This window comes from Acromyrmex echinatior, chromosome 10 (genome assembly GCF_024713525.1).
Source record: "Acromyrmex echinatior isolate Ae372 chromosome 10, ASM2471352v2, whole genome shotgun sequence".
NCBI classification, from domain to species: Eukaryota; Metazoa; Arthropoda; class Insecta; order Hymenoptera; family Formicidae; genus Acromyrmex; species Acromyrmex echinatior.
Window position 1 is genome coordinate 11445630 of NC_141861.1, and position 18160 is coordinate 11463789.

The 18160-nt window shown below is 40.1% G+C and overlaps 1 protein-coding gene across 1 annotated transcript; it reads right to left on the reverse strand.

Annotated features, from left to right (window-relative positions):
* Positions 1-75: 75 nt before the first annotated feature.
* Positions 76-7325, reverse strand: LOC147908326 (uncharacterized). The gene has a single exon (XM_087410117.1). It carries the CDS (start codon positions 1714-1716, stop codon positions 76-78), a length of 1641 nt encoding a protein of 546 aa, XP_087266243.1. The 5' UTR covers positions 1717-7325.
* Between the last annotated feature and the right edge of the window lie 10835 nt (positions 7326-18160).

An 18160-nucleotide genomic window follows, 5' to 3' on the forward strand; every position in this document is an offset into this window, starting at 1 on the left:
GCGGCGGCGCATCCGGCGCCGCCGATGCGGTGCCCCGAGGGGCGGCCGAGCTCGCGGCACGCGGGGCAATCGACCTTAGCGCGGCACTCTCTCGCCGCGTGACCGATGCCCCCACACCGGTAGCAGCACCCGGAGCGATCCACGGTGCTTGTGCATTTGGCCTGGACATGGCCAGCTTCCAAGCACCAGAAGCATTGGAAGCTCCGGGCCGGCAGCAGGGCCACCCTGCAGCTCGACCACCCCACCTTGACTCGTGAGGCGGCCACTAATTGTTTGGCCGCCTCTACGAGGCACCCAGCAGGTGCCCAGCCCGTTGGGGGCCCTGCTGACTTCTCCCACCTTAAATTCCAGTGGGAGTCGCTTGCAGGCCCTCGCCAGATCCTGTGCCACCTCGGTGGGGGAGGCCGAATCATCGAGTCCGGTGACCCGGATCTCGGCCGTCTTCGATGGGCGGGACACCCTCACGTCGTCCCTGTTTGCGAAGACGGCCGTCAGCCTCTCGGCCAGCGCGTTCGCCTTGACTCGACTCTCCGGGCCCCGGACCTCCCAAATAAGGGCCCCTGTGATGGCCCTCCTGGGACGGAGATCCTCGATCCCCACGTCCTTGAGGGAGATCGAGGATCTTGCCTTCCCTACCACCTCTTGGTAGGAGGTAGGGTCGGCGCAGGTCACCACTATGGCCGCTGAACTTGGCAGCCTCAATTTCGGGAGGGGAGCCTTCTTGCCGGAGGCTGGAGGCCTTGCGGCAGTGCTCCCCTTCATCGCCGTCCCGCCCTTTTTCCCACCGCTCCCCTTTTTATTGGGAGCGGGGGCCACGGGCGCCCCGGCGCTCTTCGCGCTCTTGGGGAGGGGCCGGGGCGGCTCCGCTTCCGCCTTCTTCGCCTTGGCGGCCGCTCTCTTTGCCCCCCTCGAAACGACCTGCGCCCAGGTCGCCTCGTTCGCGTCCGTCTCCGTCCCCCCGTCCACAAATGTTTTGGGGACAGCCGGGGGCGGTAGATTCGCCTTAGCGGCGGGGGGAGGCGCGTTGGCTGCGCTCTCTCCCGTCTTAGGAGCGGCCTTGGCGGCCCTCTTCGCCGGTGTGGCAGCGGCCAGACCGCTCCGCGGCTTTGTTGACGGCGCCGTCATTGTGGCGACCCCCATCTCCCGCAGGAGACGGGGCAGGAGCCGCACGATGAGCCGCTCGATGCGGCCCTCCTCATCATCGACCCTGTCGGCATTCTCCCTCCTTTTATTTTTCGAAGGGGGTGTCTTGCCGACAGGGGCGGTCCTGTCCGCGACGGCCGCCAGGGGGTTCAGCTGCTTGCTAACCCCCTGCAGAGGAGGCCTGAAATATGGGGATCTCAGGTCCTCCTCCGTGACCGTCACGCGCGGCCTCTCCCCCTCCGCGGGAGCAGTCCTTCCTCTAGTCCTAATTGGACTGCGGTCGCCAGCCAGGCTATCGGGACCCGACCACTCCATGATCGAGTCCCATTCCATCCCCGGCACCCTATCCCTGCCGGACGTGCGGCGAGAGGTGGACCTCCCCCGGCCGTGTTCCAGTACCGCGACCCTGGAGCGGAGGAACACCAACTCTTCATTCAGCCGGCGTCTCTCCTTCGCCCAGGCGGGTCTGGAGCATTCCTCCCTCTGGTCTACGTTCGCGGCCAGGCTGCTATCACCCGCCCTTGTAAAGACTGACGTGAGGGCTGCGGACAGCTTGGTGTATGCTGTCCACATATCCCTCACTATGTCGCCCCTGATGTTCTTTGATCGCTCAACCGACTTGGCAATGGTCGCCAGTTGCGACCGCGGCGACTGCGCAAATCGGTTGTTCGTCGAACTCGAGGGCGACCTTCTCTTTGGCCTTCCTGGCCGATGTGGAGGACGGCTCAACTTCCGGATCTAAAATCGTCCGGTGGTCCTTTCTTAGCTGCCGGGCTTTAGCCTTTTCGGCCTTCTTTGCCATTGCCTCGGCAGTATATTTCCCGACATGTTCGGGATTTAGAGCTGGCCTCCCCCTGGACCTTTTTGTTGACTTCCCCTCGGAATCCGAGGAGGAGATAACACATTCGGCCGGCCGTTTTCGGCTCTCTCCTCCAAGGGAGCTCAGAGACCGTAGAACCGGCCCTCGACAGCGCTCCCTCGTAGGCGACCGCCTCGGCGCGCGCCCCGGCCTTGCTGCTCGCAGGGCCGGGACGTTGTTTGCGCGAACTGTCGCTCATAGTTGAGCGAGCGTCCGCCTCTACACTCTGAAGCGAGCGTTCTCCCTCCACATTATGTTGAGAATTTATATTGTCCATTAGATTGATGCCCACGGCCCGCAGCGGCTCCGCCAGCCAGGGTGTACCCTCACCCCTTCCCCGAAGAATCAGGAGAGGGGGCCCCGAGTTCCCCCGGGGGGCTAGCATATGGCTCGGGTCCCCGGAATGTATCATCGGGGACACTGGCCTCCGGCCCCTTACTCCCCGTGAGCGGATGTGGTGCGAGCCCACTCACGAGTTTCAGGGGTCCCTCGTCTCCGATGTCGAGGGCACCGCTGCGGGTGGCGCCACCCGGGGCGGCTCCACGGACGGTTCAGGTCACGGAAGCGGCGCCCCTTCCGGACCCTAGCCGCTGTGGCGACCAGCGTTGTTTGCGCTGCCCGGTGTCCCGCTTCGGAAGGGACGCCGTCGCGGAGACACCGGGCACAATACTCGACGCCCCCCCCCCCGGCCCCGACCTCGGAATACGTCCGAGCGGCCCGGAGGGGGCGGGAGTCGCGCGCTCTGTCTCGGAATACGTCCGAGCGGCCGCGCGACCCCCCACCAGGAGAGACGGGTGCTTCCGCGACAGACCGAAGTCCGCGCGGCCCCGTCCTCCCCTACGGACAGAGTCCGCACCTCTCGAGGCGGGAGAAGTCCCCGGTGCAATGAGCCGAGGCTCTCGGAGACCCCATCCCCCTCAGTGGCATGAGCCAGCCCGCAGCCAGGAGCACCCAGCATACGGGCCGTCTCGCCTGCGGGAGCACCCGCGTCGACCCTTTTGCACGCAAACCCCAAAGGAACCACCCCACCTCACAGGGAGGAGGGGAGGGCCCCACGGGGGTCTACGTGCAGTGGGGGTCGAAACCCGACATCACGCACGGGAAGGGAGCAATCCTCCCCCTGACGGTGCCGTGCCACCGGGCGATTGAAGTCAGGGCCGCCAACCCCTACCGGCACACTGGGGACCCGTCCCGAAGGACGAGACCCCCAAGAGTCCCTCCCACGAGGAGAGGAGACCCCCTTGGGGTGCCGGACCCGGTGTACAGACTCCCCCAGGTGAGGAGGGAGTCCGTACAGGCTGCTCTTAGACCTCCACGTGTCGCAAGCGACCCGTGGGGGAGCCCTCTCACCACGACAAGGTGGCAGCCCGCGAGAGGGTACTCCTATCCCCCTCTCATTTACAATAGATATATTTTCTCTCATATTACAGACTTAGATAATGTACATTAAACACATAAAATAAAAAAAGAATTTTTTTAAAGCAATGTTCGAAGATGTCGCGCCAGTTGAACATGTTCGTTCCTGTTTTACCTCCCCCTTTTCTTCCAAACAAGAGTAAGAGCCTCCTAAACTCACAAATTTTCGTATAAGATCTCATCTCTCATAAATAAAAAACATTCACAAAACGCCAATACATCGGAGACATTATGCCGCGCCAACAAAAAAAATGACCATCATAAAATCGCCCGCTATTTATGCTCGGTGTTCGTACTCTGCCCTTACGATAAAAAATGTTACAGTCCCAATCTCCACTCACCATTTTATCGGACTTTACCCTCCATTTTGTCTGAGGTCCTCTATCACCTTTGTAATAGATGAGATAGAGTAAGACGAGAATTGAACACATAAGCTTAATTTACACAAACAATTATATAATTTACACGAACAATTTTTTATTTCACTTCACAATTATGACTACAAATTTAACAGATAGCTGTAACAAAATTACCGTTTTTTCTAGATTAATTAAGTTTTGCGTCTAGAGTTAGCAATTCCACAAGAATTTTTTATTTTAGCGCGTAACTCTGAGTTTCACATTTTCAGATTTTGCGACAAGAATTTAAGCGACAAGAATTCGAGTCCGAGCGTGAGCGAACACGAAGAGAAGCACATTGACTATCGAATGTATTCACACTGATAACTTCCTCGAAAAAAAGTCCAGAGAGGCTGTCTCCTCTCTTTTTATACTCGTATGCTTCTGGATTGTTCTCGAAAATATTAGATTTGATTTAGAGAAAATAATGCCACAAAAGGAACAATCCAGAAGCATTAAGATTTTATTTTAGCAATTTAATTTATTATAACTAATCGATTATAGTGTGAATTGTGCGTACTCAATTGGCTGCCTTCTGCTAAAGCGCCTCTCGCGATTGACGACTTTTGTGGAGAGTACGGCGCGTAAAGCATGGCTCCCGTTGGATGCGACGCCTCACGCTAATTTACGTCATGCGTGACGTTATCGCACGCAAAGCGCCACACAACTTCGATCTCCATAGGAATTATTGTCGCGATCAGAAATTAAGCTGCGCCTCACTCTAAACAACTCCTTCTCCAATCACCTCGTGGTAGGTACGGTGCGAACCAATCAGAACACACTATTTAATTATCCTATTATTCTCACCCATAATTATCCCATTATTCACTCCTCGACCAATTAGAGCGCGTCTTTTTTCCAGACTGACCTGTCTAAGCCATGCCCCACAACGCCAACGGAGGGGGACATGGAGGATGTTTGTTTTGACGTCCCATGGCTGCTCTTATACTACTAGTGAAATATTCGTTAGAGTTAATTATATATCAACGGGCGTTATAATAATTGTGGCATGCAATTATTGTCTAATTTCTTTCTTTTACAAAAATTTCTCTAACAATTTTATCTGCGCTATCATGCTCATAGCATTTATTATATTTATTACTCAAAATGTCTGACTTAAAACCTCTTGAATGTTGTTCAGAATCATATCCTGGATATTTGTCAAGATTAAGGTCATTGGAAACTATACCTCTTATTTTCATTTTTACATAAAAATAAATTGTTAATGCAAAAATGAAGATAAGCGAAACAATCTCCAATAACCTTGATTTCAACAAATGTTATCCAGGGCATTATCCAGAACAACATTCGAGAGGTTTTAGCCATCGGTCGGACATCTTGCGTAATATTAATGCCAACGATATTGTAACTTTCAAGCCTCATAACTTGAAAAGTACTTTATAAAAAATATTTTATCATAGTATTTTAGTATTAGTATTTAGAAAGCTTTCAAGATGTGCTACAAGAATATGCAATAAAAAAGGGGGGATTTCATATGAAATTTCAAAGTTAATCTTCAAATGATCTTGAAATATGCTTTTCAAATCAAATTTAAAAGTCACTAACTTCTTCCCCCTTTAGAATCACACAACTTTCCTGACTTTTTTTTTAAAGTGTTTCCTTTTCAAGTTATTAGCATGGAAAGATTAAAACGGCCTACCCTGTATACATCATATAGAGGTGTTCAGCATAACAGTCTGCACAATTTATCAGATAAAAAATTAAAAGGTGAATATTCATCTGTTTTATACAGGTTACAACATGCGAAAGAATTAAAAAAAATTTTTCATAAAAATCAAAATCATTTTAAATTTTTTAAATAGCATCATATAATTTTTTTGATTGATGTTTTATTGATACTTATCAAATTTGTAACATTATTTGTAACAGCAGTGCTTATAATCTCTGACTAGAACACAGAACATACATACATACATGTACTTATTTAATAAAATATACAATAAAACATCAATAAAAGTGACATTTCGACAATGATTTGAATTCGTCTTGAAGACTCTTATAATATTATAAAAAAAAATTGTATGATGCTATTTAAAAAATTTAAGATTTAATTTCCCTATGAAAAAAAATTTTTTTTATATTGTAGCGTATATAAAATAGATAAATACTTATCCTTCAATCTTTTTTTGAACTCTCAACAGTGTCTGAAAAATCGTGCGAACCGTTACGCTGAATATCCTATTATATTACATATATTATTATAAAGTTTATAATTTACAAACTGTTACGGTTAAATTATTTCGTGCATATATAGGATATTTTGAAAAATAATGATAAATCTTTCGCATAGAAGTAAAATGGACTAAAATGGACTGAGAAGAAAAGTCTTCTACCATTTTGCAATTTTCGCAATAGATAACAAGATATTAATTGTTAAAAATTGTCAAAAATTAATCTTCAATAATTTTTTACTCAAATACTTTAATAACTTTACAGAAAAATGGTAAGAGACAAAAATTGTTTATTTTCTTTTCATAGAATTCTACGAATTTTTTCAGAATTTTTTATCAACTTTTTATTATAGTACAGGGTCCGGCAAAATGATCTCCCACATTTTGCACCGCCACTGTCCCCGAACCACTGAAGAGAGGGGGAGCTTAGCGTAGTCGGTTGGTAGCTCGCGCCTTGCCATTTCAGTTGTCGTCATGAATTGGACAGGCGAGCATCGTGCCTTTGTTATCGAAACATTTATGAAAAGTAACGAATCTGTGATTACGACGCAAAGAACTTTTCGTACTCACTTCGCGCTTGGTAGACATGCTCCAGTTCCAGATCGCAAAACAATACTGTTGTGGGTTTCAAATTTTAGAGCTACAGGTTCAGCTTTAAAAAGAAAATCAACTGGTAGACTCAGAAGTGTTCGGACACCTGAAAATGTTGCAGCTGTAAGAGAAGCAGTTGAACGATCTCCTAGCCGTTCAGTTGTTAAACATGCCTCTGCTTTGCGTTTGTCAGATCGTTCTGTGAGAAGAATTTTACGCCGATCTGAAGTTCCACCCATACAAAATGATGATCGTGCAAGAACTTAGTGAACGAGACTGGGAAAATCGCAGAGCATGCTCCAACGATATTCTTCAAAACGTCCTACAAAATGCTCTTTTAATAATGAGTGACGAAGCTCGTTATTAAAATGGCATAGCATAAATTTTCAGTTAATAAAAATAAAATCTAAATAGCATTTACAATGGCGTTTTTATTAAAGATTAAAATGTGGGAGATCATTTTGCCGGACCCTGTACTTGTTAGCGCGTTAACTATCCATTCATCGATCTAAGCGCTCCATGCCCGCGTTCGTTAGTGGATAAGGCCCGTCATGTTAGGGGCCGTTGCCGAGAGAGGGAGTTGCCTAGCATACACATGTGGGGATATATGACTCTATTGATGAGTCAAATTCTCAGGACAAGCCCCACGTTTGTCGTGTGATGTGATATAAGAGATAATAATCGACACTTCTCTTGTAACTGTAACGATGAATCTTTATTACTCGAGTTCAAAATGAATATGACCGTACAGGATGAGCGCCATAATCTATCTGATCTTATTTTTCCCTGACGCTGCTTGTAGGCAATTCGCAATCTACAAAATCCCTAGGCTTTCTATACTCGCTGCGCTAGTGAGATATTGAGAACGTAGTTCCCTACACACAGGCGTTGGCGCGACGATAGCGAGACCACGCCGGGTCACTTCCGTGCGAGACAATTACGTGCAAAGGTCCGCGATCGCGATTAGACAAAAGGCTATAAAAAGTGCGTGTATCCAGTCAACTTCCACATCACACATACACAATATAAATTTGGCGTGAAACGAGTCAATTATCCAATCACAACATAATTTGGTTCTTCGAGCCAGATTCTACAACGTCAGCATTCGAAAAGGCATCAAGCACCGCAATTCCAATCAGATTACCGAGTTCAAGAAGACGATTGCAAAAAATCTTCGCCGAGCACGAGGCTACATCAAGTCAAAAGTAACGAGATTGCGAACACGAATAACGCAAGCGATGGCAGACGAAGAACAAGCGGAAGCAAGGATGGAGAAGCTGGAAGACACATACAAGGAGTTTGAGTCCATATAACGGCAATTACTGGACAAAGAGAGCGAATTCAACGACGAGGACGCACTAGAACAAGAATACTTCAAAGAAAGATATTTTGAGATAAAATTTTTATTAAAACGATGCATGAAGTTATCGACGGCGTCGGACGCTGTACCGCGAGATACAGACGCGGTCACTCGATTGTTGCAACAGCAAACCGAGCTCATGGAACAAATGCGTCGCGATGCTCAGCAGGCGCGGACGCCATGACACGGTGTAGTAATAACGAGACATTGTCGGCCATTCTCGCGCGACAAACCGATATATTTGACCGTGTGGCAAACAATACAGGCACGATTAACGCAGATAATAGAGATAAAGTTGCTTACTATCAAAGTACCAAGATTTGATGGCAAAATCGAGAATTGGAAAGCTTTTTCTGACAGCTTTCGATCAATCATACATGTCAGACCGCAACTGTCTGATGTCGAAAAGTTTCAATATTTAGTTTCGTCAATCTCAGGGGACGCCATTGAAATTATCGAGTCAATCGAGCTAACGGGTCAAAATTATTCGACGGCTTGAGAATTATTGCTAAGTACAAGTACTTGTAGATATGATGATCCTAGGTCGCTCAAGAAAAAACATATCGAATGTTTATTCACAATGCCCGTCGTAGCAAAAGAGTCAGCGAAGGCTCTTCGCGAATTAATCGATTATACTTCCAGACACCTACGCATGTTAAAGATTCTAAGATTATCTATCGATTGGGATGATCTGATCATGCACATGATGGAAGACAAGTTTGATGTGAAAACTCTTCGAGAATGGGAAGAAGAAACGAAATTTAGCGAAACAGTGACGTTAAACGACATGCTGGAATTTCTAAAAAATAGAAGCCTCATTTTAGAGCGTATCGAGTCACGATCGAATGACAGGGTTCTCAAAGAAAAGGAGCTGCGCAGCAAGGGCTTTCATGGGCACTCTAAATCGCAAGCTGGAAATAAAGGTGCTGCAAATCTCAAAACAAGTTCTCTAACCTCTTCTTTGACTACGGGTAAGTGTTTCCTCTGCGATGGATCACATCTTTTATTTGTTTGTGAGAAATTTCTAGCTCTGTCAGTTGCCGATCGAATCAAAGAAGTCAAGCGTCTAAAGCTATGCATAAATTGCCTCAGAAGCGACCATTACGTAAAGGCATGCAAAAGGGGGTTCGAGAATGTAATGGGAGGCACAATACACTATATCATCAACAACAGGCTGACAAAGACTTTGCAAAATCAGAGCCGCAGGATAACAATCATCAATTAGTTGCTAATGTAGCGGTTAATCATGCATATCACAAGGTAAAAAGGCGACGAATTCTCATGGCCACTGCAAGGTTAGTAGCAACGCGATGTAATGGCTCTCTAATTCCGATTCGCGTACTTCTTGATAGTGCCAGTGAGGCAAATTTTGTCACTCAAGCTGCGTACAATAAACTAGGGTTGAAGAAAAATAGGGCTTTCGAAATTGTAACCGGTCTAAACGAGATTGAAAACAAGATTCACAATATTTGCGAAGTTCATGTAAAGTCGAGATGCTCCAATTTCCAGGCCAGTGTTCAATATCTGATCGTACCCAAAATTACCAAGAATTTGCCGTCCATGAATATAGATCATGACAAGCTACAGATACCGAGTAATCTTGTATTAGCTGACTCAGAATTCCACAATAACAATAAAATTCCAATAGACATGTTACTAGGGGCGGAATATTTCTTTGACTTATTAGATGTGGGTAAAATCGAGCTTGAGCAGGATCAACTAGTTTTACAAAATACGAAATTTGGATGGATCGTAGCAGGTTCCGTTCCGATAACGGCCTACAGGGATTCGGCCATTGACAGAGGAACGACAAGCGCATTGGTAGTATTTTGTTCGGTAGAGTCTCGCGATGGGTTAAAGGAATGTCTGGAAAGATTCTGGAAATTGGAAAATTACGACAGCGACAAAACGAGAGCGTTATCGATAGACGAGAAAAGATGCGAACAGCATTTCGAGCAAACTGTCACGCAAACAAGCAATGGATAGATTCATGATAAAATTATCTTTCCGCGATATTACCTATTGGTATAACCTATAATTTACCTATAATTTACCTACAATTTACCTATTGGTGATAACCGAGAAGTAGCTTTAAAGCGTTTAATGCATTTGGAACGCACACTCAAGAACAATGAAGTCATGCGAGATCGTTATGTTAAGTTCATGCGAGAATATATCGAGTTAGATCACATGTCAGTCCTGAAACCTCCGTTTGACGATTGCAAAGGCGCGGTCTATTTATCTCATCATGGGGTGTTAAAATAATCTAGTACTAGTACAAAATTACGTGTTGTATTTGATGCATCCGTTAAAAATAATAAGGGCATGTCTTTAAGGGGATGCTGGAGTGTCCTGTTTTATCATTAAATATTAAAAATACCTTTCTCGTAACTGTGTTTATGGATTGAAAAATCCTTCTCCACAATTAAAGTATCGACAACAACGCAATTTGTCAGCTATATTTGAATACAAAAAACGAAAGAAAATTAAAGACTTACAGTTTTGTTATCGGCTTCTGTAGTCAACACATCACAATATGTATTGCATATAAGAGTTTCAGATCTTGCACGTTCATGAAAAGTAGCTGGCGAATTGCGGAAAACCTAAACGAACAATCCCATGCTTTTAGAAACGCGGTAGGAGTTTTAGTATAAGAGAAAGGTGCATCCGAAAATTTCGTTTGTATATTACGAGTGAAATTGACGTGAAGCCATGAAACTAAGCAATATTTTAGTTCCGCGATATTCCGACAGCGGCGCTGTCATGAAAAGTGCGTCGCTGAACCATAGAAATGATCCGAATTATCGACCTACTCAGGCCCATATCAATAAATGTGTCCTGGTCAAAGTTTTTTCTTTTGAGAGGAAAAATAATAAAATAAATATGATATTAGTTATTTCAATTTTATTGAAATAATTTCTTCCTAAACAAGAAACATACCATATTATTTACATATGAATACAAATGAAGATAATTATTTTAATTACACTATTCTGTCTTTTACATACATTTTATTTAGTAAATTATTAATGCATATATATAAAATAACATATATATATATATATATATATATATATGTATATGTACATATATATATATACATATATATTTGTATATGTATGTATATATATATATATAATACATATATACACACACACATATATATGTATATGTATGCACATGTATATATGTATATGTATGCACATGTATATATATATATATATATATATATATATATATATATATTATATATAATAGCACAAATACACACGCGTGTACGTATGTATGCATGCGCGCGCGCGCGCGTGTGTGTGTGTGTGTGTGTGTGTGTGTGTGTCCGCGCGCGCGCGTGTGTGTGTGCGTGTACATATATACAACACATGTCTAAACTTTACTTACTGAATTATTTACACATGTATATATCAAGGTTCGGAACGCGATGTGTATTTCGGTTGAGCTTCCTTTCTGCTCGGATGTCAGAACAACAAGCGACAATCTCGTAATAGACGTAGCATATAAATGAAATTTTCGAATACTCTTTGCTCTTAAACTAAAGCTCGTAACTCATTTCTGCAAGCATAGTATTGTTCTTTGAGGTTTTCTGTAAATCGTCAGCTACTTATGCAAGGTCTGAAATTATTATATACAGCACATTTTTGACTCGACTCGGATGTCGAGTTTTAGTAAGAAACACCATTTCTCCTATCGGTCGCGCGCAAACGAAGTAGTATCGCTATTCAACTATAGAAATGGATTGAACCATTGTAAATAAACCAGCAATATATTATCAGCCGGAAACGCCATAATAATATATTTTTGTATATATAAAAATATATATCAGGATCGTTGTTTAGAGAAGGAATCGTGCGTCCTTGCTGCATCGACGATGATGTCAGAATCGATAGAAATCACATTCTTGAATTGCAGAACGAATTATCGAAACAAAAATACGACAGAATGAGACAGAGAAAAAACAAAAAAGGATAGAAACTCCGATTATAATCGGTGAGACTCCGCATGCCGAGCTGGGATCGTCGAACGAAACAGCGAGTCTATCCTTCAGAGTCTCTCTCTCTCTCTCTCTCTCTCTCTCTCCCCTCTCCTCTCCTCTCCTTTCCTCTCCTCTCCTCCCCTTCCATCTCTCTACGGTCGCTTGTTTCTGTGACCAAAAATGCTTTCTGGAAAATTTCGGCCGCTCAATGTGTATAATTAAGAGGAGAAGGAACATTATAGATAACATATAAGTTTTAATAAATTATGCTAATCCTATATCCCTCTAATTTATGTATAATAGCAAAAATAATTTCAAAACACGATAATTTGCGGGATATTGATATTTCTATGATTTTCCATGAGCATTATATACCACGTTCATAGAAATGATTTGCAAGACCTCGGCGTGGTCTCATGCGTAAGATGCGAGATCTGAATGTTAGAGATCACATGATCAATTCCTTTTTTCTTTTTTTATAATTTTTTTTTAAATAAGTGACATTGTTAACAAACATATATTACAGGCTAAATATATTTTTATTTAATTATTGAAATTATATGTGTATTTCTAAACGTTTTAATTTACCTTTAGAAAAAATCAAAAAAAAATCATGTTTCTGTAATAATATTACGTCCATCAGTACTTTCTGTGAAATGTTTTTTTTATAATTCTCATCCGAATGAAAATTCTGATAATCAATCAAATCGCAAAATGTGATTAATATAATTATAAGGATGATGTCAATATAATTTTATAATTAACAAATCAAGAAGCCTTTATATGTGCCTTTATATGCAATATACAAATAATTTTTTATTTATCTATTCAAGTGATTCGGTATTCTTCCTATAGTTATTAAAATACATGTTAAATTTTGGGTCGACTTTTGAAGCATCGCCTTCTTTCCCGCCGCCGCCGCCACTCAATGCTCGACGGCTGAGCTGCACCGGATCGCGCGCGGATGTGTATCTCAGGAGCGTTGCACTAAGAAATATGCTCCGTACCTTCTAGCAAATTATCAATCCTTTACTTTCCTTAGTCTTCTGTGATATCTTCTTTATTCAACATGCCTTCTTTATTCACATGTTGAATAAAGAAGACATCACGATGTTATTGAAGTTGAGTCATTCCAGTTTAAAATTACGCATCTCGTTCTGTATCGACTTTTATTAGTCTTAAATTGATATTATCAGTATTCTATATTAAAAGATATTACATTTTGTGGCACATAAGTGTGGTCAGTAGCTCTTTGAAAGAAAACCGAATGTATCAATGTAATGTATAATATAAAAATAATAAAGCAAATATTTTAAAAGTACATAATATTTAGTAAAATGTATATACTTATTAATATGATGTTCAATCACTATTATTAAGAAAATAACAATTATGTAGAAGGAAAATATTTTTATGATAATTTTCATACTAAAATGTTGTCATGATAATTTTCATGTTGGAAGGTATGATAGCAGCATGTTTCTTATACTGTGACGCTCCTGAGATGCACGTCCGAGAGTGATCTAGCCGTCGACTGTTGAGCGGTTGTAAAGGAAAAATAGGCAGTACTTCAGAAATTGGCTCGAAATGTGTAACTAGTTCTGAGCACACTGAAGTACACATATAATTTCTATAATTTTATAAAAATATATTTGGAGTAATATGTTCATTAATAACGTTATTTGTTTAAAACAAAAATTAAGAAAAAAAGGAAAAAGCAGGATTGAACATAGGATCCTCAACATTCTGATCTCGCACCTAACGCTCGAGACATGTTGAGTTTTTGCAGACCGTCTCTTATGAACGTGGTACATAAAATACACGGAAAATCGTATACTATATCTCGTTAACTATCACGTTTTGAAATCATTTTTGCTATTATATATTAATGAGAAAGGTATATGATTAACTCTTTCACTTATAATATCGTGTGAGACTCGTGGTAAAGAAATCGGGCAAAACATAAGTATCATTGATGAGAGCCGTGGTACGTCTATCGGGCCAAACATAAACAATATGTTCCAGGCTGTTAATTATGGCACGCGCCATCTAACTTAAATCATAGGGCAAAGGATTAATATAATTTAATAAAAATTATGTATTGTCTAGAATGTCTCTTTCCTCCTTATGATACACGCCAAGCGGCCGAGATCGTCGAGAAAATATTTTCGGTCGCTAGAAACAAGCGACCACAGAGAGAAGGACAGAGACAGACTCATTGTTTTGCTAGACGAGCCCAGTTCGGCATGTCCGCGCAGAGACTCACCGATTACAATCGGAGTTTCTATTCGTTTTTTCTCTGTCTCGCTCTATCGAAATAACAGAAATTGAAAGAATTTTAAATCACGAACATGGTTGCCATTTCTCCGTTTTCTTTTTATTAAATTATATTAATCATATATCTTTCTCATTAACATAGCAAAAATGCAAATGCAAAAATGATTTCAAAACATAAACATTGACGAGATATACAATAATTTAAGACTTTCCGAGTGCTATATGTACTGTGTTTGTCGAAGTGATCCGCAAGAACTTAGCATGGTCTCGGGCGTTAGGTGCAAGATCAGAATATTTAAGATCTTATGTTCGATCCTGCTTTTTCCTTTTTTCATAATTTTTTTTTTTAATAAATAACGTTATTAATAAACCTATTATTATATTATATTACTCCAAATATACTTTTTATAAAATTACAGAAATTATATACATGTACTTCAATGTGCTCGAAATTAATTGCGCATTTCGGGCCGATTTCTGATGCTGCCTACTTTTCCTTCACAACCGCTTGACGCTTGACGGCCAAACCGCTTACGCGTGGACGTGCATCTCAAGAACGTCACAGTATAAGGAACAGTATGCTGCGACCATACCTTCCAGCAAATTGTCATGAAAATAAAATAAAATAAAATAAAATATTTTCCTTTCTACATAATTTTCTTAATAATGGTGATTGAACATCATAATAACTTAATACATTTTACTGAATGTAATATATTTTTAAAATATTACTTTATTATTTTTATGATACATTCAGTTTCAAAAGGCTACTGATCACATTTTTGTGGCACAGAATGTAATACAGAATTTTAGTTTACCGCGTCATATATCTGGTCATCTATTTGTATTTTTTTTTTTTTTTAGTGGAATAAACCTGGAGAATTCATTTAAATGATGTATCAATAATAGAACTTCAAAGATAATAGAAAGTTTTTACAATAACGTAGATTTAGATACGATGAACGCTTTTTCTTAATTAGTCGCTAAGAAGAAGATAATGTGACCATGATATCGATTATGTATCTTTTTTCTTAGAGTGAAAAATAAAAATTTTTTGTATGTATGTGTGTATATATATATATATATATATGTATATATATGCATACATATATCGTTTTGCGTGACGCTGTATGTGTCAGAAAACAACGGCGTTATACGAGTCAATCAGCTGTAACCAGTACGACCCGCGTTCACAGTATCGTTGCCGCACAACAGAACTGTCAATTCAGTGTAGTGTAGTAGTGTTTTACACACAACCATATATATGTATGTGTGTATGTGTGTGTGTGTGTGTGTGTGTGTGTGTGTGTGTGTGTGTGTGTGTATATTTATATAGTGTTTTGTGTCCACAAAATAGAAAAAAATATAGTAGCAGAATATTGTCTGCCTTTGGTAAGAGAAGGTTATGAGTGCTTTCTAACAAGCGACTCAGTACAATACAGTATCTCATTCCTGTATTGGCGAACAAGATTGTAATGATGCATCGTGTCACACTGTGTCTCTTGTTGGAAGGCACTCTAGAAGATCAAAATTGCTTATTGTGATGTATATTTCTTGTTGGAAGGCACCCTATAAAGCCAGCATGGAAAAGGTTAGCATCTTTATGTCATTCGTGAAAATATCACTTTCATAAACAAAGCGCAAATTATTGTTATAACTATATCACTTGTATATATCATACAAGTGATATAGTTATAACAATAATTTTCGCTTTGTTTAATTAGATCCAATGTCAGAGGCGTTCATCGTGGGCTGACTATTTTTAATTTACTGACAGAGGCATTCGATTATCAAATTTGGTAAAATACAATTACGGAATCAACTTGTAAAATTTTGCGTCTGCAATTAAAGAAATGTGAATAGCATTGTCATGATGAATCAAAAGTTGATTGCTTGACATGATGGAAACAAAGAAACTAACGAAGAAAAAAAAGACTGAATATAAACAGCTTCTTTGAAACCTTATAACTTTTGTCTGAAACGTTTTTTCTAAAAACGTTAGGTAATATAATAGCCTTATAGCACAAGAATGGCCGTAATTCAATCATAGAAGAGAACGTGAATCATAGGTCAACATATTATATTTTGGCATACTATGCATGCCGATACAAGTATAATTCACATTCCTTTACGATTATAGTTATAGTCACCTTTATGTTCAGCTCCTAAATCCGGAGTCTTTTTTGGACACCCTATATAATATATACGTTATACATATATATAACATACATTATACAGTCAATAGTCACATGTATAATTTTCGTACAATGCTGTACGTTTATGAAATGTATATATAATAAGTATATCATATTCAAAGCAAAATGTTTTAGCAAATGTATACATTTATAGGTCAATGTGTACGTTGACTAACAGCAAGTTACAATAAGTATTTTTACAATAATATTTTTACTAAATACATTCTGACTGTGACTTAGATATATCTTCCATTCCATGGATGTAATCATGTATTTGAAATACATGTATATACATATAATGTAATAGCACTTTTTCCTTTATTCTCAATACCATTTTAATTTAAGATATAACATGTATTGTCAGTACGTAAATACATTGCACATATGTAGCTATTCTATCTCTTTTTATTAATGGCCTTTAATGGTTTAATGGGCCTTTTACAATTATAAGCCATAAATCAGCCATAAATAAGAAGTCAAAAAAATTGACTGTGATTGATCAATTTTTAGCTTCTGACTTCTGATTTGTAACTAATAACTTATTGTAGAAGGTCCATAAAAGAGAGATAGAAGTTATATCATACTTAGCTCATACTTAGCTTTTCATGCAGATATAATATAGACACATTAGTGAATAGAATTATATTTTATGTACTCACATTACAAAACATAATAAAATATATTTCTAATTCATATTCACGTACGTGTGTAGCTACTTCATCTCTTTTTGTTACGTGTAACAAAAAGGTGTACTGATCTTTTTTCTACGTTGAAAAAATAAAAAGAGATATGTTTTTTTATGGTCAAATATACAGATATTAGTGATATGCTTTTATATTTTCAATATCAGAATATACATACAACTAACATAAATCAAAGCTAACGAAAATCAAACGTAGATGATCAGACATAACATCTTAAAAAGATAATCAAATTACGAATTCTCTGATAAATCCTCATTTTATGTGTACAGATATACTCATTTTATATATATATATATATATATATATATATATATATATATATATATATTGTATATATAATATATATGGATATTCATGAAAAAGAATTACATTATGTATGTGCAATGTCGTATTCATTTATTGATACTATATTATTATTACCTAAAATGGCATTGGACATAAGGAAAAAGTGCTACTATGGCTTCGTATCGATATAACTATTAAAATTAAAAATCTGTACTTTATGTATATTACGGATTTTTAATACTGGTGATATATATTGGAACACGGCCTACACTACATGTGTACATAATACAACTGTATTTCTAAGGTCCGATTCTACAAATATAAGATTAACTTCAATTACGGTTTATTTTTTTCTCAATTTTAAAATTGGAAAATTTTCCAAAATAAATTTTACATTTGTGAAACCGACCCTAATAAGAAACGTCCCTGCTAAGATGGTAATGTAGGAAACGGAATAAAAATATCGATAATTAATCGATCGAATTTCCTGCATGATCATATTAACTCAGAGGGCGTAAGCATCTTATACATTGGAAATAAAAATCTGTAATATCAACCTTGATTAACTTCAGCCTTCGCTCCAGCATCCCCTTAAATTAAATGGTGCTCTTTTAATCGGACCCTTTTTACAAGATAGCATTAATCGACATAATTATTCGTTTTCGTACTTACAAAATCGCTTTAACTACCGACTTATAGAAAATGTATCATCAGGTGTTGGTTCAGGAAGACGATCGCGATTTTCAATG